At 45.4% G+C, this 25,148-nt stretch overlaps 1 protein-coding gene across 2 annotated transcripts in view; it reads right to left on the bottom strand.

The window, feature by feature from the left end:
- The window catches only part of LOC147431954 (SAP domain-containing protein), a 74,457-nt gene extending 50,724 nt beyond the window's left edge, over window positions 1-23,733 (bottom strand). Inside the window, exon 1 of one of the 2 annotated variants that reach the window (XM_086494386.1) lies at window positions 23,515-23,733. In XM_086494386.1, the coding sequence (XP_086350512.1) occupies window positions 23,515-23,592 (78 nt within the window). In that variant the 5' untranslated portion in view covers window positions 23,593-23,733. The remainder of the gene's footprint in view (window positions 1-23,514) is intronic. The other variant, XM_086494387.1, reaches the window with a different exon arrangement.
- Window positions 23,734-25,148: the final 1,415 nt, after the last annotated feature.

The raw sequence follows: 25,148 nt of genomic DNA, 5'->3' as shown, positions 1-25,148 counted from the left end.
GCAGATTTTTGCAGCAGCATGGTTATCTGATGACTTTGAAGCAGATGTCATGACAGAATGGCACCAGCTTAATGCTGCCACTTGCAGAAATCTGGATGATTACAATCGGAAGTTTTGGAAAGCTCTACTTCCAATAACTTCCTATAGGTTTGTGCCATTGACAGAACAGATTGAAAAATACTGTTGTGGCCTACCTAAAGGATTAAGAAAGTACTGTACGAAGACAAAAGTCACTACTTTGACGCAGCTCATCGAGGTAGCAAACACTGGCAATGGTTTGCTCAAGGGAGAAGATTGTGAATTTAACACTGGCGTCAAGACAGGATCAGGCAAGAAAAATTCAGCCAAGAAGCACGTTCCCAATGAGGCTCCTAAAGGGACTCAGTAGTCAGCCAACGCAGGGAAAGATAAAGCTACGGCTGAATCAGAAAAGGGACCAGCAAAGAAATGGAAAAGACGTTTTCCTCGCAAGTCTGAAGAGCAAAAGAAGGTCCTGAGGACAGAGAACAAATGCTTTATTTGTGAGCAGCCTGGCCACATTGCTTACAATTATCCTACAAAGAAAAGGCCAGCTGATTTTGATGACAAGGAAGACAAGAAAGGAAAGAAGCCCATGGCTGGTCTAGTGCCAGATATGGTGGGCGACGAGCCAAATTCAGATGCAAGTGAGCTTTGCAGAGCATGGGGAAAGGTCAGGGATCAAACAGTGCTTATCTTCTTTGATCCAGGTACCAAAGCCAACTTCATTTCCCCAAAATTGGCTTCAAAGTTGGGCATCAGACCTGAAGAGATGGGGTATACAGCAGAGGCAGGTTTGGCATGTCCTGGCCATATAGAGGCTGTGACACCCATCATTGGAAAATTGCGCCTACATATCCAGTCCTATGTAGATGCTGAAGAACTTTACATCATGCCACTTGACGGATGTGATGTGTTGTTAGGTATTCCTTGGTTGTTTCGTGTACAGGGAATCATGGATGCCTACAACAAAAAGATCATGTACAGAGCAGGGGAAAGACTCACATTCTGGATGTAAAGCTTAAAGGGGAGTCTATTCCCACTGTATCAGCTTCTTCTATTACTTCTGTAATGAAAAAGCATCTTTCTGCGTACTTGGTTTTTGCACGTGAAGTGTCAGATTGTGATGAATCAAATTTATCTGTGCTAGATAAAGAAAGGTCAATGTTTTTACAACAGTATAGTGACTGCTTTTCCGATTCATTACCGTCTTAATTACCGCCAGAGACACCCGAGGACCATGCGATAGATTTGGTGCCAGGCAGTAGCCCACCAAATAAGCCTCCGTACAGGGTTAGTGCGGCTCAGCAGAAAGAGATAATCGGCCAAGTACAGGAGCTGTTAGAAAAGGGGCTGATTCAGCCCAGTTCATCTCCATTCTGTTCTCCAGTGTTGTTGGTGCAGAAAAAGGATGGCTCATGGCATATGTGCATCGACTACCGTGCACTGAACAAGAATACCATCAAAAATAGGTTCCCTATACCTAGAATTGATGATATTATGGACAAATTAGGAGCAGCAGCTATGTTTAGCAGGATAGATCTAAAGAGTGGGTACCATCAAATCCGCATTAGATCAGAGGATGTGCACAAGACTACTTTTAGAACGACGTTTGGCCTTTACGAATTTTTAGTGATGCCCTTTGGTCTCACAAATGCTCCTGCTACGTTCAATAGGATGATGGACAGAATTTTCCGTCCACACCAGCAGTTTGTTGGTACATTCTTTGATGACATGATAGTCTACTCAAAGAATGAAGAGGAGCATAGGCATCACTTGGCCATTGTGTTCAAAGAGTTACGCAGTCATAGGTTGCTCATCAATGCAAAGAAAAGTGAATTTTTTTTGAAAGAGATCCACTTTCGGGGACACATTGTCTCAAAGGATGGTGTCAGAATGGATCCTGCAAAAGTTGAAGCGATCAAGTCATGGCCAGATTTGAAGACGGTGCATGATGTCCGAAGCTTCTTGGGACTATGCTCATATTACAGAAGGTTTATCCGAAATTTCGCTGAGATTGCTTCACCTTTACATGCTCTTCAAAAGAAGGCAGTCACCTTTAGATGGACACAGAAAGAGATTTCAGCTTTAAATCTCTTAAAGGAAAAGATGACTTCAGATCCAGTCATTGTGTTGCCAGATCTTAGGAAGTCATTTGTGGTCCAATGCGACGCCTGTGGTGGTAGCATTGGTGCAGTGCTAATGCAAGATGGCAGGGTAGTAGCCTATGACAGCAGAATTTTGCAAGGGCCAGAGATGACCATGCAGGTCTATGAGAAAGAGTTACTGGCTGTGATTCATGCGCTCTTAAGTTGGAAGCACTACCTGCTAGGTGCAGACTTTGTTGTCCAAACGGATCATCAGACCTTGCGATACTTCTTGACACAAACAAAGTTATCTGAGAAGCATATGCGATGGGCAAATATCTTGTCAATGTTCCATTTTCAGATTGTGCATGTGGAAGGCAAGAAGAATGTTGTGGCTGATGCCTTGTCAAGGAAGCCACAAATTTCAGCTGTGTCAATTCCTTATCATCATGCACTTGATGATATGAGAGAACAATATGAAAATGATGAAGATTTTGCAAGGGTCTTTGAGCAGATAATGCAAGGACAACGTCATGAACACTATCTTCTTAAAGACGGGTTCATGATGATGCATGGCAGATTGTGTGTCACAAAGCCATTGCGACGCAAAGTTATGGAAGAGAGTCATGTCCCACCGTAAGCAGGACATCGTGGTATCGATGCTACAGTTAAAGCGGTTGAGACATTCTTCTCCTGGCCTACATTGAGAAGAGATATGGATGCCTTTGTGCGAGAATGCCTAATATGCCAAAAGGTCAAGTTTGACAGGCAAAAGGCACCAGGGTTATTGCAACCACTACCTATTCCAGACAAACCATGGGAAAGTATTGCTATGGATTTTATCTTTGATCTTCCGAGAACGCAGACAGGAAACGATGGTATTTGGACCATTATTTGCAGATTCAGCAAACAGGCTCATTTTATTCCTGTCAGGAAGAAGATAAAGCCAGATCAGATGGCACGCTTGTTTATGAGCAATATTTTCAAGTATCATGGCATGCCACAGTCGATTGTTAGCGACCGTGATCCACGCATGACAAGTTTGTTCTGGAGAGGCTTGTTTGAGAATATGGGCACCACGCTCAAATTCTCTTCGTTATTTCATCCTCAAACAGATGGGCAGTTAGAAGAGGCAAATTCTACTGTCCTAGATCTGCTGAAGTGCTATGTGTCAGAGCATAAAGGAAAGTGGGAGCAGTATTTGCCATTGGTGGAGTATGCATACAATAATACAGTGCATTCATCAACTGGCAAGGCACCCTTTGAGATAGTTGAAGGTGGCAAGAAAGTTCCTCCCATACTGCATACAAAGGACAAGATATTTGAAGCAGATAAGTATGTTCAGGACATGGATGAAATGTACAAGAAGGTCAAAGTGGCCTTAGAAAGGACTCGGGCAAAGCAAAAGAAAGCAGTTGATCGTCACCGTCATGAAGTGGTATATTCACTTGGTGATTGGGTGCTTTTACGCTTTGAAAAGGCAAGGTTAAAGAAGATGAAGGGCAAGGAAAGACTCTTTCCAAAGCTCAACATGCGTTACTATGGGCCTTTTCAAGTGTGCGACATAATCAGTGATGTTGCATATAGGCTGAAATTGCCTGACAGTTGGAAGATTCACAATGCGTTTCATGTGAGTCTTCTCAGACCCTATGTGGGTGATGTGCCAGAAGATATGCCAGCTGAAGATCAGCCAGAAGTCGAGGAACTTGACGAGATCTTGGTCCCGGAACAGATTTTGGCACACAAAGAAAGGAAAGTGAAAGGCAAGGTTGCTAGGCGTTACTTGGTAAAGTTCAGAAACTATCTACCAATGGATGCTAAGTGGATGGAAGAAGGTGAACTTGCAGAGTCACCAACTGTGTTATCACTTTACCTTGAAGCCTTCGGTTTGCAACCTACCTTGACCCCTTGAGTTTCAGAGCTACATGGATTGTCAGTGTGACAATGGCTTTTGAAACAAATGATGTACATGGTATTTAAAGTGAGCTCAAATGAAATACCTGTTACATGAATGTTAGAGCTGTACAGATTGTCAGTTTGGCAATTGCTCTTATGGAATGTCCAAAAGTTTGGTTAGTGCTATAGAAGTGAGTACTTCTTGTCAGTTTGTCAAGAATACAGTAATTGCTTCTATTAAAGAGTACATGTGTAACTGCATTCTTAAACTGTCAGTTTGGGTATGCTTGAAAGTGTTACAGGATCCAACGTGTGCTATAAGACAGTGGCAAAATGTGCAGCTACCATTTTGTCATTGGAAAGTTAGTGACTCAAAGCAATGGCACAGTGCGAAGCTACCACTATGTCATTGCGACAAGGTTCACACGCAGGCAATACATGAGTCGACGAGGTGTTGAATACACCAGGGTTGACAATGAGCATGTCTCTGTCGTACATGTGTCGACAGGTGTTGAATACATCAGTGTTGACTGTAAGCATGAACGACATAGATGCAAACGAAGACGTTTGAGATTTCAAGAGGGGGTATGTCACCAGCGTGTGACTACTATCTATCCTTTTTGTTGATTTCTTTCTTATTATCTATTTACTTTCACTTTTCGGAAACACCCCTCAAGAAATCTAACTGCCCTGCATTGCATAGCTAGTGTGGAACTGTTCAGAGGGAGTCCAGGCCTGAGGGCAAGAGAGCACTAAGGTTGGACAAGGACTATGGTTAGCTAAGTGGGGTCATTGACTAGCCAAAGTGGAATCCTTTGCTACAGAGGCTACATTTCAGTTCTGGATGTGGCCGCAGTGTACAAAGAGGGTCGGATAACCTAGAAAGATACAATGGCAGCATCTCCTAAAATTTAGGGAACTGCTATTTTGGGACCTAAAAATGTGTTGACGTCATTACCTCTGGAATGACAAAGGGAACATTTTCTTGCTCTGTTGCAAAGTCAACTGACGCACCAGTTGAGATATTTTTAGCCGGGAATGCCCAAAGTCGGAAAATGTGCCATGTGGCACTCTGTGAGCATTCTGCAACTCCTGGCCTGAGAGGGGGCGCCTAAAATGAGAGAGGAGGCTGATTTTCAGAATTTGTCACAGGTTAAGAGCTATGGAGTGCTTGCTTTCCCTCCTATGTACATTGCGGTGCCAGGAGTGATGCCCTGCACGCTACGCACTGCCCTCTTCTCCCCTTTGGCAGTATGTTATGCCCCTCTAGTGGGCTCTTCATTTGACCAATGTACAGTTGTGTGGGTTCATGCGCGATTGCCGAGGCAAGAGCCTCTTGCACAGGTACTGGATTAGCTAGCGGCTAATCCCCCCGCAGGTACAGGTGATTCGGAGAGGTTTCACGCTCGAAATCTCGTCCGATTCAAAGGGCAAGTAGCCCTACAGGTGCGGGAGCTCGAGGACTTGCTACGGATGCGACCGGCACGCGAAACGGAGCCCGAAACAGTGAATTACAGCCTGCTGTGTATTTTTGCAGGTTTAGGGTTTTGGCCCTAAACGGACCCTAATACCCCCAGGAGGTTCGGGGACGCAAGGGGACCGCTATACAGGCGATCTGGCGCATTTTCAGGGCTGAAAACAGAGAATTCAGCGTGCTGCAGATTCTCGCCAAGTTTTGCAAAGTGCCCGTATGCGTCGGGAAAGTCAGTCAATGCGTGGGAATACTGACTGTGAAGGGTCCTGGTACAGTTATGCTGCCGAAATCAAGCCGGAACAATTGAAATTCAGCCAAGTTTGTGCGGGGCAGCTTGTAGGGATGCACAGCGTTTATTCCCTCTTTGGAAGAATAAAGAAATACCGAAAGGGGCGCCTAAGTTAGGGGCCAATCTGGTGTCGGTCTTCTCATATAGGTGCATTCTAGCATCTGTATCCCATTCCCCTCTCTTGTGTCACTGTAGTACAGGTAAAATAGATGACTAATAATGGGTGAAAGCTAAATCAAGGTTTGAAGTAAAGTCTACCGCCCTTTTTGGATTGAACAGGCCGGTTTCAGCTACCATACATGGAGTTTGGCATCATGCCTTGCATACCCCTAAACACTATTCCTGGCATGTACGGCTGACTTCCAGGCGTATAACGAGCCATACTCTGGAACACAGATCCACCCCCAAAATACCCAGGATGTACCGTGGGTGGTGGAAAAACTGGGTGCATTGCCTAGTAACCAATTCCCTGTCCATTCAAAACAGCATGTGGGCTCTGAGAGGTGCCTGTGGAAGAGGCGTCCTAACCACCTGTTCAAGGACTGGAGGAACCTGTTTTGGAGCCCCTAACTCCGCCACATGCGAGTGTTCCCTCTCCTGCTGAGACGCATGAAGTACTTGGGCTTGAGCCTCACCAAGCTCTGTTCGCGGTGTAGGTTACCTATTTTGTTGTGGCACTGGTGGCGCTTGCAAGAACTCCATAAACCTTGGGTTCTGCACCAGTTGCGAAAACACATTTACCGCGGCAACTAATTGAGTCCTGAACGCATCATCCTCTAGTTGCCCAGTCATAAAGCCTTGTCCTGGAGGGACATTGTCACAAACTGCTGACGTGTCAAAGCCTAAAGAATGGAGCAACTTACAGATGCAGGCCGAGGGGCCTAAAACCCTAAGAAGAACAAGTAGCAGAGAAGAAGATCCGATGGGGCCCCAAGTGACATAAAGGAAATAAAGCAGGACTCACACACACACAAGAACTTGCGAAGCAAGCTGATGACATGGCAGATTTCCAAAAATCACGCTAGCTAATGACGTGGCAGTACTGTACGGATTTCAACGTTTCACGCTGGCGGTGCTGACGTGGTAGGACTATACGGATTTCCATAAATTGCGCTTGCAGCTTTTTGGCTTTGCTTTTGGACCAGATGCTTTTAAGTTTGAAGGCTTTTCACTGTATTTGCTTTTTAGGCCAAGGGCCTTTAAATATGAGGTTAGGGCTCATTCTTTGGCATGCTTCCTGGAGAAGGTGCAAAGTCTAGAGTACCAGCTTGTACTTAGTTGATGCAATATAAAGAAATACCGAAAGGGACGCCAAGGTTTGGGGCCAATACTCTCTGGGGTGGAATTCCGCCACTCCGTGTCGCGTGTCGTCTCTCTCTCAGTTCAGTTGTTATTGAAGTGTTAAAAGTCTGTTCAGTCTGTTCTTTTCTATTGGCACGTGGTGCCCGTCTTGCGACAATGGTATCAGAGCATCAGGCGTGTGCTTTCTGAAAGCATATCGGTCCCACAAAAGAGCAAACAAAGCAAACCAGAGACTTCTGGAATTTATTCGAGGTATCTTCGCCCTCCAACCTGGACTTATTAGCCACTCCCACCCTTACTTCATCGCGCATCGAGCGCGCTCCCGTCTTCACCGCTCATGTCTTACAGGGCATAAGCCATTAAGATCACTTGCAAGAGAAGGATCCAAGATTTGTTTCGAGCTGCTGTTTTTCTCAGAGACAGTACCATGCAGCTGTCTATAGCTACCAAGCCGCACACTTCCAAGGACTTGGCAAGCTTTCAAGAAAATTTTGCCCGAAGTTATATGGTTTCTAACATCTTCCTTCGGAGTGCAACTTTTGGCAGAGTGGGGTATCCTAAAATGCTTGCCATGGAAACCCTAGCAGATTATAACTCTCAGTAGATGTCTCTTCACGAGCAGATGACCTTGGAGATCCAGTGCGATTGCTATCTTGGGACTACCATCGCCGCCAACGAAAACACTGTTTGTCCAAGAGCTGATGGACCATGCTGTGCTCGGCTACGACCTTATGGAATGAACCTAACCCTAATTTTTTGTGCAGGTTTCAAGATGGAAAGTCAGTCGACTTTTCGAGCTCGATCGATGTCGAGATTGCTCTTTAAGTTTGAAATCTGTTTAAAAACTTGTTTGGTGATCCTGTTTGAAGTTTGTTTGAAATGGATGGTATCTGTTTTAAACCTGTTTTGGTGCCGAATTGAAATGTTTGACTCTGGTTTTAATACTGGTTTCATTGATTGGTGATTTTTACTCCCGGGTGGAGAAGTGAGAAATATTGTTTTGGTATTGTTTGAACCTCGGAACAACGCAAAGCCGATGCCTGGGGAGCGTTCTGTTGTATGCTAGAAAAACCTCCGAACAACGCAGGCCGATGCTTGGGGAGCGTTTGGTTGTATGCTTGAACCTCCAAGCGATGCAGACTGCTGTATGGGGAGCGTTTGGTTGTACAGTCCTCTGAGCTTATGGCCCGGACCTGTTTAGGTTATTTGCGGGGGGAGTGGCGAGGTAGTCGTTGAGTAGCTTCGTACCGCAAACCATTTGTCTCGGGGGAGTACTCAACGGCGTTGTTTGTTGTGTCTTGTAACATGCATATGTAAGCATTTGTGTTGCATTGTGATGTGCTAATTTTTAAATATTCCTAATTGGATGAGGTTGCCTGGGTATGTAATTTTAGTGCATCAAGATACCCATGGATGTCACAAAGTGATGAAGTGTTTGCCCGGGAGCCGAGCTGTAACCGGCCCGTAGGGCGGTAGGCGTTGGCTTTCACCCGAAATTCTTTACTTTAAACACACACACAGAGCACTTTGCAAAGAGAACCTGCGACGGGAGTTAACACTTGAATACACACACGGCTCGGAAGCTAGAATGCTCCGAGCAGACGCCGACAACCTGTAGGCCCCAAAATTGGCGCCCCTTTCGGTATTTCTTTATTCTTTAGGAGGGTAAATTACAAGGTAAGGTCCTGGGAATCCTTCACGTGTATCCACCTAGATACCATTTGATTTGGCCAAATTTCGGCAGCATAACAGTCCCAAAACTTGCGCGAAACCAATTCCCCTACTGGAACTCGCTTGCACTGTCGTATACCCTCTGATTCCTGTCCAAAAACAGTAAATTCAGCACGCTGTATTTACTGGTTTTTGCCCTGTTTTCAGCCCCAAACAATCCCCTAACTGTCCTTTGCCAGTGGGGCACGATTCCCAATGATCCTGGCGTCCGTATGGCTGAAAAACAGTCAAATTACAGCGCATACACAGCGCTGATTTTGCAGCTGTACGGTGAGGTTATGACCCTCACCAGTGCCTGCTTTGGAGCAGCAGTTAGCTACCCCTGTTCCTGCTCAAGGAGGCTCTTGCCTCAGCACAAAAGCATGAACCCACACAACTGTACATCAGTCAAATGAGTAGCCCTCTTGTGGGGCATCACATAACTGCACGTAGGGGAGAAAGAGAGCAGTATGTAGCGTGCGGGGCATCACTCCCGTCACCATACTGTGCATAGAGGGCAAGGTAAGCATTCCATAGCTTCTGTACCTGTTGCAATCCGCCTGTGGCTGAAAATGGCGCCCCCTTTGTTGATATGCAGCTCGTTTTTGCCTCCCAGAGTGGCAGAATCGCTCACAAGCTGACACGTCGCCCAGTTTCCGAGTTTGGGCTTTCCTTGCTAAAAATATCTCAACTGGTGCGTCAGTTGACTTCGCGGTAGAGTTGTAAAGTGTTCCCCTAGTCATACCGAAGGTAATGACGCGAACACATTTCGTGGCCCAAAATAGCAGTTCCCTAAATTTTAGGAGATGCTTCCGTTGGGCTCCCACTGGTCTTCTGACCATCTATCCTCATTGGGACCGCATCCAAAAATGCAATGTGGCCCAACTGTCGGATACTTTTTGTTGGTAGTCCCACCTTGACTTTATGCCTTAATTGAGTTCACTTCCTAGTATCCACCAACTTGCTAAGTGCGACGGGGGGACCTATATGATCTTGCTCTGAGCCTAGACATCCTCTTACCATACGAATTCCAGTGCCGACCACTTCCCGTCTGCGGGTGAATCTACCGTTCACATTGGCCATACAATGTCCGACCGTTTGCTACTTCAAAAAGAGGGTCTCAAAATAAATAAAATAAACCCCATTGGAAAGAAACCAACAACCAAGGTTAGCAGTTGCCACATCTCTGTGACATGGTTAATAACTGCCACGTCCTCGTGACACGAGCTACTGAAAACCCTAATTCTGCAAACCCTAACCATAAAACCTGCAAAGCCTACAATCTATCAGAAACCCTTACCCTAACCCTAACCCTAAAAACTGTCCTAAACCCTATCCCTAACCCTAGCAACAGGCTGAAAATCCAAAAATTGCGCTGGCAATTGCTTTTCCTACGCAATTTGAGAAGAGAGAGAAAGACTTTGCTTTATTTTTAAAAACTCAAGTGAGTTTGATAAAGAGAAAAAGGAGTCTTTGCTTTTAGGCTTTTTGATCTGAAGCTTTTGGGGCTCTGCTTTTGGAAACCCTTGTAAACTTTAAATAAGCGGTTTGGACACACTCTGCAGAGCATCTGGACGCACAGTCTGAGAGTGAAACCCTAACCGCTCTCTTGTACTTTGGACATTGATTAATACATAAAGAAATACCGAAAGAGGCGCCAGTCTTTGGGGCCAAAATCTCTAAGCACGAAACTCCGCCCGGGCCAATGCAAATCTATTGTGAACTGTGAACTGTTTTGAAGTGGTTATTTGGTGCTGTTGTGATTGATTCTTGACTTGGAGTGTCCAAGTTTGTTACAGTGGTATCAGAGCACGGCCGATTTCCTTCTACGGGAAATCCGATCCCCAATTTTTTTTTTCCGCGGCACTTCACGCAAGGATCAGTCGACTCCCTCTGCATCCGGAGATGCACGAAGATTCCGACAGAGAGTATGGCCCGCCTCGGCCTACTCAGGCGGAGCAACAAGAGATGAAGCGTCGTCAATTGACTGGCGATGCAACAAAGATGATGCTCAGTTTTGTGAAGGACCCAAAATTGGCAAAATATATAAGCGAGACTTCTTTTTAGGAAGTGCATGCGCAGTGTGGCAGAAAACCACACCACCACCCCCGAAACCCGCTCTCAAGAAACCTTCTGATCACAAGCAATATTCAAAGAAGGAATTAGAAGAGGTGGTTGATGCACGGAATGCTCACCTTTTTGACGAGCAAAAGAAAGCCAAAAAGCACGGCAAAAAGCAGAAGAAAGGCACTAACTTCCTAGGATATTTGGGTCGTCAGTCGACATTTGACAAAGCAAAGAAACAGAAGAAGCGTGTTCGATTTGAAGAAGTACCCAGTTCTTCTTCTTCTTCCTCTGACAGTTCTTCTAGCTCTTCAGATTCGAGCGAAGAAGACAAAAAAGGTAAAAAGCGAAGCAAGAAACAACGCTTCGGAAAGGGCAAGAAAAAAGCAAAGAAGTCTAAATCTCGCCCAGTGAGTGACAGTTCTACTGAGGACTCGTCTACAGACAGCTCAGACTCCGATGACGGAAAATTTTAGGCGAACAAGAAGAATTTTTATAAAGCCAACGAGTATGACTTTCTGGAAGATAAAAGCAAGAAAGTCCGAGAGTTTAAGGAAGGTGGACAGTCGATCAAATTTGACACTTTTTCAGGATACAAAGATGCTTCGACGGCTTTGTCTTTTATACAGTAGTTTGACATCGCTTTCGCGGGAGGACGCTACTCAGAGCACTCCAAGATTCGGAGAGCTGCCTCTTATTTTCAGGGGAATGCTCATGCTCGAACTTGGTGGTCCACGCTTCTTTTAACAAGACTACGCCAGTTAAATGGCTGAAATTTAAGAAGCTTTTTATTTCTTCTTGGTTGACGCAAGAGTATGAACGCAATATACGAGCTGCTTGGAACCACCTTCAGATGACTCAAAAAAATTCCGAGGGTCATTCCGAGGGACAATCAGTTTGCTCTTTTTATTAAGGAGTTAGCTTCTCCTTTCTGCTCTTTTGATGAAGGAGTTAGCTTCTCCTTCCGATTGTTTTGATCAAGAAGTTAGCTTCTCCTTTTGGCTGTTTTGATCAAGGAGTTAGCTTCTCCTGTCTTCCCGATCGGAACTCTTGATATTTCGGCGTAGTAAAAGTAGCCATCACACCCAGACCGTACTGATCTTCCACGGGTGTCTTGATGCACTAAAATTACATGCCCAGGCAATCTCATCCAATTAGGAATTTTCACTAATTGACACATCACAATGCACACAAATGCTTACATGTGCATGTTACAAGACATAGAAACATAAAGCTATCGATGAACACTCCCCCCGCAAATAAACATCCAGGTCCGAGCCATGAGCTATTCAACGACTCCCTCCTCACTCCTCCCGCAAATAACCTAAAAAGGTCCGGGCCATGAGATATAGAGGCCTTTTACAACCAAACGGCCCCCCAAACCGCAGCCTGCTCGTTTGGAGGTGCTGAGAGTAACCACTGCTCAAGACTTCTTAATACTCCCCTGGTAAATAACCATGCAGGTCCGGGCCATGAGTAATAACAACAATACTCCCCCGTAAATAACCACAAGGGTCCGGACCATGAGTAAAAACAACACTTTTCAATCATTCAATACTCCCCCCGCAAATAACCACAAGGATCCGAGCCATGAGTAAAAACAACACTTTTCAATCATTCAATACTCCCCCCGCAAATAACCACAAGGGTCCGGGCCATGAGGATGCATTCTCAAACATCTTTTCTCACTACTCCACCCGGGAGTAAAATCACCGATCATTGAAACCGGTATTAAAACCAAAGTCAAACAATTCAAATCGGCACCAAGACAGGTTCAAAACAAATACCATCCATTTCAAACAAATTCCAAACAGGATCACCAAATAAGTTCTCAAACAGATTTCAAACTTAAAAAGCAATCTCGACAGTCGAGCTAGAAAAGTCGACTAACTTTCCATCCTGGAACCTGCACCAAAAAATTAGGGTTAGGTTCATTCCGTAAGGTCGTAGCCGAGCACAGCATGGTCCATCAGCTCTTGGACAAACAATGTTTCTTTGACGACAATGGTAGTCCCAAGATAGCAATCGCACTGGACCTCCGAGGTCATCTGCTCGTGCTACTAAGAGATATCGAGAGATTTCAAGTTATAATCTGCTAGGGTTGGCAAGTATTTCAAGATACTCCACTCTGCCAGAAGTTGCACTGCGAAGGAAGATGTCAGAAACCATATAACTTCAGGCAAAAAATTTTCTTGAAAGCTTGCCAAGTACTTGGAGTATGCTGCTTGGTAGCTCTAGACATCAACATCTGCATGGCACTGCTTCTGAGAAAAACAGTGACTTGAAATAGATCTGGATCCTTCTCTTGCAAGTGAACTTAATTGGCTTATGCCCTGTAAGACATGAGTGGTGAAGACGGGAGCGCGCCCGATGCGTGATGAAGTAAGGGTGAGAGTGGCTAATAAATCCGGGTTGGAGGGCGAAGATACCTCGAATAAAAATTCCAATAGCTTTGTCCGCTCTTTTGTAGGACCGGTATGCTTTCAGAAAAGCACACGCCTGATGCTCTCATACCAATGTCACAAGATGGGCACCACGTGCCAATAGAAAAGAACAGACTGAACAGACTTTTAAGTTTTAGCACTTCAATAACAACTGAACTGCAAGAGAGAGAGAGAGAGACGACACGAGACACTGAGTGGCGGAATTCCACCCCAAAGTGTATTGGCCCCAAACCTTGGCGCCCCTTTCAGTATTTCTTTATATTGCATCATCAAAGTACAAGCCGGTAGGTACTCCAGACTCCAGGAAGCATGCCAAAGAATGAGCCCTAGCCTCATATTTAAAGGCCCTTGGCCTCAAAAGCAGTTACAATAAAAAAGCCTTTAAAACTCAAAAGCTTCTGGTCCAAAAAGCAATGCCAAAAGTTGCAAGCGTAATTTACGAAAATCCGTACAACCTACCACATCATCAGTCAGCGCAAAACGCGGAAATCCGTACAACCTGTCACGTCATCATGCCAACGCAATTTTCAAAAATCTGCCACCTCATCAGTTTTTGCGTGCGTGCGGGTCCTGCTTTATTTTAATCCCTTTATGTCACTGGGGCCTCATCGAACAGGGTCCCCATAAGTTGGTAGGACTTCTTCTTCTTCTGCTACTTGTTCTTCTTAGGGTTTAGGCCCCTCGGCCGGCATATGTAAGTTGGCTCCATTCTTTAGGGTTTTGCCACGTCAGCAATTTGTTACAACTGCTTAGAACAAAAGTCAGCTTCTATTCAAGAATTGATGAGTCACACGAAACGGGGCTTTGCCATACATTCAGGCAATCTGACTTACACCAAAGATGAGATCATGACGCAGAGAACCGAACAGACTTCTAATAATGAAAGTAGAAAGAAGAAGAGCCCCTAAGAAAAGAAAGATAAGGATGCACGACCTAGCTCACTCTTCGGGAGAGCGCCAACTACATCAAAGAAGGGAAGTGTTTTGGATGCCGGGAACATGGGCACACCTCCGCGAAGTGCCCTAAAAAGGCACAGAAAGAACAAGAGGAAGAAAGGCAATACCTCAATGCAGACTCTACTGACTTGACGACCACAAATCATCGCGGTAACTACTCGGGAAGAGGCACCTTTGGGGCTGATTTGATGCACCTTGGATCCTTCTCGATGTGGGGATTGCGGATGACCACCACGAGCTGATTTGCACTCGCGATGTGAGAAGTATGATGGGCTGAAAACGCAGACCTCAACGAGGTCGATGATGGACAGCAATGGAGCACTCGTTGCGGGCGAGAGAATGGCCGAGGGGAGGCTCGAAGGGCTGCCTAAGTACCGGACCGCAGCGGAAAACACGCAGAGTACAGATCCAAGCTGATCCGTCGGGAGGAAGCGGGCTGAATTCTGGAACGCTGGACTGATCTGCTGGCTGCACTGGCGCTAGGGCTGAAAAGCAGAAGAAAACGCTAGCTATTGGCTGCTGTCCAAAATGCCAGGGCTGAGTGGAGGGAAAAACGCTGGCTGATTGCAGCTTGGCTGATGGCGATGGCTGCAGATCTGGAAAACACCAGCTAATTTCTCCCACTTGCGCTTCTTCACTTGCCTCGAAAGGCCAGGCTCTTGCTGCTTAAGTATTGGTTATTATATGCCATCTGGGTCAAGCAAACCGTCCACCAATTCCAACAAATAAATCATCAAAATGATTTATTGAAAACAGGTCAGGGGGGTCCAAATCTAGGTGCAATTGTCGCACATCCGCCCACCTGGGAATCCGATCGACGCGCGGTCTAGCACATCGGATTCCTCTAACCTAGAACTACATGCTCGTCATGCCAGATGCTCACCGTAGTGTAATAACATCTGTCAAAACGCGTATACAAACCATTTATGCAAGAGGGTTCCAAACTAGAAAACCTAATCTAATGGACTTGTCCGGACATGCAGCTCCTGCGAACAAGCTCATAAAATTGCCAGTACTAATCCTCCTAGGATACTAGACATCCATATCTAGGAAGAAGGGGAAAATTGGCTTTGGAAGTCGATGAAGTATGTGCACTTGGCACACAGAGCCATGTGCACATGATATCCCCACCTGCTTAAGGTGAGGTACGGGTACCGATCTGCACGGCCTCCTTGTATGAGGCTAGCAGATCTGGATAGTGGATGAAAACGCCTTCGTTCCACCCAAGCATCTTCATGTGTCCCTCGATCCTTGAATTTGAGAAAATGTTGCTTTGCTTCTGTAGTATTGCCAAACTGAAATGGAAGCATTCGAAAACACTTCGACTTGGTGACTTTAACTGGAACAATGATCTCCGATGGTTCTTCTTTTGGATTGCGCCTTGGAAGTCCACCCTTGTGGCGGCAACTCGACAAGTCCACTTTGGAAACTCGTTGTGCCTCCTGTGGAGGCTCCAAAGGAACCGCCATGTGAGGTCTCGGCTTCCGGAATTTGACCATCCTTGACTTGAGTACCTTGAAATCCACACAAAACTGAAATGAGTTTGATTTTTTACGAACAAAGAGAACTGGTAAACCATAAGACCGTACCTTGGGAGGGCGAAGCCTTCTAAATGAGAAATCACCTAGTTTTAGCTTCTCTTTATCCGATGGAAAAAAAATTTTACCTACATGTTCCTCGTCATGCAATTGGTCGGAGACAATGTCCATAGGTCGATGGAATGATGATCATGGGAAAACACCGAATTGACCTTAACAAAACTTTCACTATACCTGTAAGCAATACCCAAGTTCCTTGATGTGGGGATGACATAGATGACCGCCGCTTGGGCTCCTCGACGTAGCTCTCTATTTGCCTGGACATGAGAGATGAGAGAGAGAGAGGGTATACCGCTCTCGCCTCGATTGTTAATGAGAAACCTGAGCTTCTCCCAATCGATAATGGGTTTGAACATGCAAAACCACTTAATGCCCAAAATGATATCACATCCTCAAAGTTTAGAGACGACAAAACGACGAGTAAATTGAGTTTGTTGAATGATCAACTTGACATCATCACATTTTTGAAAAATCGAAGCATCCATGCCTTCAGAGAAACCTTGCACCGGGATAGTGGGGATCGGGTCTGTCTGAAGACGTGCACGTTTCACAAGAAATTCACTTATGACATCGTGAGAAGTTCCAAAATCAAACAACACAATGACCCTTTGACCATTAACATGTCCATAACATTTTATGAGTTCATCCTCTTCGAAAGTCTCCTCCTCCTTAGCTTCTTGCTCTACCACAGCCGTATGGGACGACTCTTGCTTCTCCATCCATTCATCCTTCCAAGTGATGGCATCACCCGTGAGATGCATGGAAGCCAAGAGAACCTTATTATTTTCAGAACTTTTCACAACCGCAAAATAGGATGTAAATTGACACAACCAAGAGTAAATGACAATAGCATCCATCTTACTGTCATACTTACTAAACGTGATCTTCTCGGGAATTGGATCATTGGTCGTCCGTGTAGCAATGGTTGCCTCCGCAATGGTCTTGGCAAGCTTTTCATAATCGTGCTCCGAAGAAGAGGTATCGGAGCGCACCACCAAGGTGGTGATGAGATCACGCATGGTTTGCCTTTCTCGCCTTCGAGCCTCGGCGTCTGCCTTGCGTTCCCGTATACAAGCCTCGGCTTCAGCCGCCAATCAGCGCTCCTCACGCTCGACATAACGTGCCTCCTCTTGCCGCATCATCATCTCCATCATCATCCGCATCATAGCATCCATGGGATTTGGTGGCAAAGGAGGACGGCTTGGGGGAGGGCTTGGAGGATCCATAGGTGGCACTTGCTCGCCTTCTTAATTGGTGGAGGTATCCATACCGCTACGAGTCTTGACCATGCAAGGAATTCGCCTCTTGGTTCAAGGAAGGTCGCAGAGTAATCTTCGGAAGACTAACTACCCCCTCGTCGGCGCACCCCGCATGCAACAACCGGTATACAATTGGTTGCTATTTTTTAACGCTCAAGGCGCATGGCTCTACCCGCAATGGCAAGCCTGCTGTTCCAAGAGTGGGTGTAAGGTGCAGCGGAAGTGAATGTTGAACTTTGCTCAAGATGAGTGATCCAATTGTGCTCAAGGTTCATTTTACTTATGGAAGGGAGAGCCTTCCGTTCTTTAATGAGAGAGTGCAATGGACACAAACAAAGTGAATGGACACTGTGCGTGAAGGTGCATGAGACTGAAAAATAGAGAGAGGAGAATACGACACCGGGAAGTTGTCAAACCCTCCTCCAAGGGCCCCACTCTCGATGGCGAGAGTGGTCTACTATTGATTGCACAATCTGGTACAAGATGCTGATGCAAATCTAATGGGGCTATGTCAAGGTTGACGGTGTGGAAGATGAGGACGATACTAGGGCTGAAAACTGAGTGCTTCGAGTCGGTAACTGTTGCACCAAGTCAGGGGCTGATCTGCTAACTTGGTGGCTGCAGAAAAGCTGCTTCCTATGACTGAAAGTTTTCTTATGGCTTGAAAACACTGGATCTGGTAGGTTTCAACCGCTGGATTTGCTGATGCAAAACGCTGACATGATACTGCTGAAAACGCTGCCAAGCTGCTGTCAAAACGCTGCTGAAAACGCTGTCAAACTGCTGTGATACTATTGCAGAAAACACCAATGCACCTGGTGGCTGCAAAACGCTAATGCAGAGGTTCTTTCTTGCTGAAATTTCTGGCTGAAAACGCTATGCACCAATGCTGAAAAACGCTAGTTCAAGGGGGCTGAAAACAGTGGCCTGATGTGAGGGAAAAACGCCAGGCTGAGGGGTGGTTCTTGTTCTTGCTTGAGAATTGGCCTGTTGAGCAATGCTCTGTTGCCTCCTCTGCCAGAAAGTGCTAACTCTGGTTTGCTTATATATTATCTTAGCAAAACTACCCTACCTAGTTCCCAACAAAAGTCACTTAATAAATAAGTGAAAAATGTCAAAAATAGGGAAAATAGGTTTAATGCACTAAAAAATTCCCCTGATGGATTCTGATAGGAATGCTGATGATCATGTTGTGTGCAACCGGAGGATATGCATCTAATCTAAGTGTCTGGGCATGCACGGTCTGCGAACAGACTCACAAAAGTGCCAGATCACTTCCTATTCTAGACTGAACTGAACCCTGGTCATGCTGTAGCTTGTCCACGGACACATAGGGTTGGATGTTGCGTGACAGTGGGAGGAGTATACACCGAAGGGCTGCCAACACAACCAAAAACACAAGAGAGAAAAAAAAAAAATTTGGGGATTAGCGAATTAGTGCAAAATCTTCAAAGCTCTGATACCAATGTCAAGTGAAACCGGCCCGTAGGGCGGTAGGCGTTGGCTTTCACCCGTAATTCTTTACTTTAGACACACACACACAGAGCACTTCGCAAAGGAGACCTGTAGCGGGAATTAACACTTAATCACACACACGGCTCGGAAGCTAGAATGCTCCGAGCAGACACCGACAACCTGTAGGCCCCAAAATTGGCGCCCCTTTCGGTATTTCTTTATTCTTTATCAAAGGGAATAAAACCTGTGATCTCCCACAAGCTGCCCCGCACAATCTAGGCTAAGAAACACCTGTCCTGGCCCGATTTCGGCAACATAACTGTACTAGGACGCTTCACAGTCAATATCCCCACGCAATAGGCCACTTTCCCGACGCATACGGACACTTTGCAAAACCTGGCGAGAATCTGCAGCACGCTGAATTCTCTGTTTTCTGCCCCGAAAATGCACCAGTTCACCTGTACAGCGGTCCCCTTGCGTCCCCAAACCTCCTAGGGGTATTAGGGTCCGTTTAGGGCCGAAACCCTAAACCTGCAAAAATACACAGCAGGCTGTAATTCCCTGTTTTGGCCTCCGTTTCGCGTGCCGGTCGCATCCATAGCAAGACCTCGAGCTCCCGCACCTGTAGGGCTACTTGCCCTTTGAATCGGACGAGATTTATGGCGTGAAACCTCTCCGAATTCACCTGTACCTGCGGGGGATTAGCCACTAGCTAATCCAGTACCTGTGCAAGAGGCTCTTGCCTCGGCAATCGCGCATGAACCTACATAACTGTACATTGGTCAAATGAAAAGCCCACTAGTGGGGCATAACATACTGCTCGTAGGGGAGAGAGAGGGCAGTGCGTAGCGTGCAAGGCATCACTCCTGGCACTGCACTGTACATAAGAGGGAAAGGAAGCACTCCATAGCTCTTAACCTGTGACAGTTTGCAAAAAGAGCCTCTCCCAGCTTAAAATTCAGCGCCCTTTCTTCCTTGCATTGGAAAGTGCACAGAAATGTGCCACTTGGCGCATTTACAAGCATTTTCCCGTTTCGGGTTCGCCACTTAAAAATATCCCAACCGACGCGTCAGTTGACTTCGCGGCAGAGTTATAAAATGTTCCCCTAGTCATACCGGAGGTAATGACGAGAACACATTTCACAGCCCAAAATAGCAGTTCCCTAAATTTTAGGAGATGCTTCCGTTGGGCTCCCACTGGTCTTCTGACCATCTATCCTCATTGGGACCGCATCCAAAAATGCAATGTGGCCCAACTATCGGATACTTTCAGTTGGTAGTCACACCTTGACTTTAGGCCTTTATTGAGTTCACTTCCTAGTATCCACCAACTTACTAAGTACGACGGGGGGACCTATATGATCTTGCTCTGAGCCTAGACATCCTCTTACCATACGAATTCCAGTGCCGACCACTTCCCGTCTGCGGGTGAATGTACCGTTCACATTGGCCATACAATGTCCGACCGTTTGCTACTTCAAAAAGAGGGTCTCAAAACAAATAAAATAAACCCCATTGGAAAGAAACCAACAACCAAGGTTAGCAGTAGCCACATCCTTGTGACATGGTTAATAACTGCCACGTCCTCGTGACATCAGGTGCAACGGAATTGAAATGGTGAAGATCTAGTTTTACACTTCCACAAAATCCTTTCCTTCTTTCCTTGCGTTAGTGAATGCTTTGTGCTTCAAGAAATGTTCCTTTTATGTTCCCCTGAACAAAGGGGCTGAGAGAATGCAATAGAGATGTGTAGAGGGAGAGAGAGAGAGACAGAGAGACAGAGAGAGAGAGAGAGAAGAGAAGAGCGACACCCGATGGGGTCCCAACCAACCCTCTCAAGGGCCCCCCACACCGTTACCGATGTGGTATTTGCTTTAGATTGCTGAAATGGAATGTATACACAATGCAATACCTCAATGCAGACTCTACTGACTTGACGATCACAAATCACCGCGATAACTACTCGGGAAGAGGCACCTCTGGGGCTGATTTGATGCACCTTGGATCCTTTTCGATGTGGGAATTGCAGATGACCAACACGGGCTGATTTGCACTCGCGACGTGAGAAGTATGATGGGTTGAAAACGCAGATCTCGACGAGGTCAATGATGGACAGCAATGGAGCACTCTATGCCGGTGAAAGAATGGCCAAGGGGAGGCTCGATGGGCTGTCGAAGTACCGGACTGCAACGGGAAACACGCGGATTGCAGATCCAAGCCAATCCGTCGCAAGGAAGCGGGCTGAATTCTGAAAATGCTGAACTGATCTGCTGGTTGCACTGGCGCTAGGGCTGAAAAGCAGAAAACGCTAGCTGTTGGCTGCTGTCCAAATCGCCAGGGCTGAGTGGAGGGAAAAACGTTGGCTGATTGCAGCTTGGCTGATGGCGATGGCGATGGCTGCAGATCTGGAAAACACCGGCTGATATTTCCCACTTGCGCTTCTTCACTTGCCTCAAAAGGCCAGGCTCTTGCTGCTTAAGTATTTGTTATTATCTGGGTCGGGCAAACCGTCCACCAATTCCAACAAATAAATCATCAAAATGATTTATTAAAAATAGGATCAAGGGGGGTCCAAATCTGGGTGCAACTGTCGCACATCCGTCCACTTGGGAATCCGATCGACACGCTGTCTTGCACGTCGGATTCCTCTAACCTAGAACTACATGCTCGTCATGCCAGATGCCCACCGTAGTGTAATAAGATGCTCTGGAAGTCGATGAAGTATGTCCACGTGGCACAGAGACCATGTGCGCGTGACAGTTATGCACCTCACTTCTAGGGCTGATTTGTGACATTGCATCATAGAATGTGAAATATTCTCTCAAGACGCTAATCCCGGACAAAATTTGCTTGTGAAACATGCATCAAATGTGGCAAGAAAGACAGGGAGCAAGCACCAATCATCCAAGCCAATGGTTGTCTAGCAAACAACCTATATCCAACCACCTTGCATACCAAGCAACAATCATCCAATGCAACCACGGCAATGTGAAATCCCAATGCATCACCCTCGAGCTAGACATATGCAATCCATGGGTTCCATGATACTATATTAAAATCCACCCAAGAATTCTACATACATTTGTCCATTATCTGTCTCACATATCTACAAAGTCTAATTGCATTCTCTATTAACCACCTTACAAGGAAGCCTGACTAAAAACTATTGCCTACAGCTAGAAGCCACTCCCATCCGGCGCACTCCCATCTTCACTGCTACCAGTTCTTTGACTCCACAAGCAAGCATTTGAGGAGTTTTTTGGACTCTAGAAGGCAATAGATCTCGTTGAATCTATCATCGTTGGCTCTCTAATAGAGGTATACTCCAATTTTCAACCCTTTTTCAGTGTTTTGACTGAATTCTCTATCCTCTTGGTGTCTGCTTCCGGTGTCTTTCATGTCTGGAAAAGATTAAAAACCTAAAGGCAAAGCTCAGCAGCAAACGATACCTCGTTCAATCCAACAGATGGTACAACCACGAAAGAGGACGGCACTCAACCTCCACCTCTTTTGACTCGTGACGTTGAAGAGACTCGACTTCCATCCAATTCTCCATTCTTCGAAGGCTCTCACATATGAGAGACTATCTTTGGTACGTCGACAAGTACTCCTACCTTCATGAGTGGCGACAACGCTACTCCTCTTGGCGTACATCCTACACTATATGGTACTTTTGATAGTACTAACCCCATGGCCACGTCTATCTCTCTTTTTGGCTCCAGTGACAATTTTTCCAGCATCCAACACGTGCTTCAAGTTTCTCTCACTCATACAGTTCTCTCGGTGGTGCTTATTTCACTATTACTTTCTCTATGCCGCGAGTTCATTCAATCCACTCTTTCGTACACTCGATCTCCTAACCCTCTCTCATGCTCAAAAGTCGACACCATACAACTATAGAAATTGGTCTATTTTTACATGGTTTCTTGTGAGCGGTGCATGTCTCAAGAGTGTGGTCTGTCATATAGAAGCCACACACAATCCCGTCGGCTTATAGAGAGTACATGGAGGCTCGAGCCATCACACATATGGTCCCATCTATATCCTCACAATGCCTTTTCCTTTCCACGATTGCTCGTCAATTTAAGAAGCATATATATGCTTTTCATTGATCATTTCTACCAAGTTTTAAACCCTTTTCATTCATTTCATTCTTCTAAGGGCATTCAAAGGCAAACCTCTCTCGTTTACACCCCTCCGCAGAATTGTGTTGTGTAGAGGAAGAACACAAGAGTCGAGGAGAGGGCACTTGCATCATGCCTCTCTCCCCTCACTCTTTCTGGGATGGTGTGTCTTCATCGATTAAACTTCTCAACCGCTCTCTCACAAAAGCGGTAAACGGCATCACTTTAGAGGAGGTATTTACATGTCATAAACCTGCTATCTCTCATCTTCAAGTCTTTGGTAGTGCTGTAAATTAGTTGCCAATCTAATCGTGCTACAAACTCCAATGCTCTATGCAACTACTGCCAGCTGATTATTACCAATGTTCATAAATGTTTCTAAAAGTGATGAGTGGCTTCATGCATCAAATTGGCAAACATAATCATTTGTCCGAGTACTACATCTTTGTTAATCATAGTGCAATGCTCAGATATCAACCCTTCTGGTACAAATGAGCCTTTCACGCTTCCTCTTGAGCCATTTCTGCCCTGTTTTCCATAGGGTGCCCCCTCCCCATCAAAAAACAAAGCAAAAGGCTTGCTTTTATTGGGCAACCGATTAAATAAGTAGCAAGGTGAAGATGTAAACTCTAAATATCTTGCAGCTAACTCATCCTTGTATTCATAAGCAGCCATGGGTAAACTAAACCAAGGTACCACATAATACACTAGATGTCTTAAGTGTTTGTTTAAGAGGACTCTAAACATCTATCTTAGCATGAGTGTCTCTCTCTCTCTCTCTCTCTCTCTCTCTCTCTCTCTCTCCACATAATAAACAATCAAGTTCTTCGATCCATACCGGTGCTGAGATGGCAGCATTCGTAGCTGACGAGAAATATCCCTTAGACGGCAGGTCAAGAAGGAGACGCCCAGCCATAGACTCCTCCCCTCTCGAAATTGAATAAGTGCTACCTGCAATGAAGAATAATCTAATTTATTAAAATCTGAGACCCTAGGGATCGACCTCTAGTGATAGTGATCAGTGTTCTGGAAAAGTGTGTCTCAGCTTACAATCGTGCCGCTGTGAAAACCAAAAATGCCAGTTGAGAGAATCCCACATAGATTTTGAGCGTAAAAAATTAAAAATTAGCTCAATTTTTCAAATTTTCTTTTTGGATTGTATAAACTGATATGGACTGTTAATTCTACCAAGGAGGCAAAATGGAGACCCTAGTTTAGCCTCTACTCAAAGCTCTCATGGGCTACCAAAGCCCACAATCCCAATGTATGAGACATCGCTCACGTGACCCACAAAGAGTGCCAATCGGCGGACGAAAAATCCCCCCACTTCACGTACTTTCCCATTTTTTGTATGTACTTCTCATGCTCTGCCTATGTTGTCGTCACAGCCTTCACCAACTTCAATTTGCCCTCATTAAATTGGCAAGTACCATTATTCATTTACTTATACAAAGGTGCAAGCTAGCTCTCTTGATTTTTGTCTTGTCGTTTTGAACCTTGCAACATCATTTTTTGACGCTTTGCGTCTATTATCTATGACATTTAGCAAAACTACTATGTAGCCTTGCATTGTTGCAGCATTTAACACGATCCTTCCCTCCAAAGTGGAAAATTTTAGCTTTTTTTTTGTACCCAGTATGTAATACCAATTATACAATTGATTCTCCGTTATGGTAGACAATCTTTGACCAATGTATCAATAAGTTTCTCTAACCATCTAATAAAAATAACATCAGCACAGCAAGAATGAGGACCACGACCCATTGAATACACTCATGTGCACCATGGGGGCATCATTAACAGAGACTATATAACGCTCTCTCAACAAAGTTGTTGAGAGCTTTAAGTACCTTGGCCTTGAGATTCCGACCAATCACAAGGGGCAGGAATGTGTTATGCATCGTTTGGAAGCTAGGAAAAGAGCGTACTATGCACTTGTGAACATGTGCAATGCGGGGGATGTCAAATGTTGGGTTCTTAAGACATTGATGACATTCGTTCTTCTTTATGGAGTTGAAGTGTGGGATGGGAGCATCTCAAAATCTACATGGAAAGAGTTTGAGAATGTCCAAAACCGTTTTCTTACAAACTTTCTCCAAGTTAAGACACAAACACCATATATGCTCCTACTTCTTGAGTCGGGAGCTCTTCCAATTGAGGTTATGGATATGGAAAAGGTTGTGGAGTACATGATAAAGATGTGTCAAAACCCCTCACATCGACTTCCTACAATTGCATGGGAAGCAAGCAAAAAAGTTCAAAAGACTCATAAAAGCAAAATCTTGAGCATGGGATGGATGCAAGACATAAAGAAGTGGTTTGGGAGATGGGATGCATTACACTTGCTGCGTGATGCCTCAATAGCTCCTCAATAGACTCCCAAGTGAATGAAGATTTTCTACAACGCCAATGTATTACCGCTTGGGAGGAATGCGATGGGTCGCTTCATATGTGACACCACCCATTTGCCCC

The sequence above is a fragment of the Adiantum capillus-veneris genome, chromosome 21, assembly GCF_014529385.1.
Source record: "Adiantum capillus-veneris isolate H3 chromosome 21, ASM1452938v2, whole genome shotgun sequence".
NCBI lineage: Eukaryota > Viridiplantae > Streptophyta > Polypodiopsida > Polypodiales > Pteridaceae > Adiantum > Adiantum capillus-veneris.
This window is presented reverse-complemented; position numbering and strand designations above follow the sequence as displayed.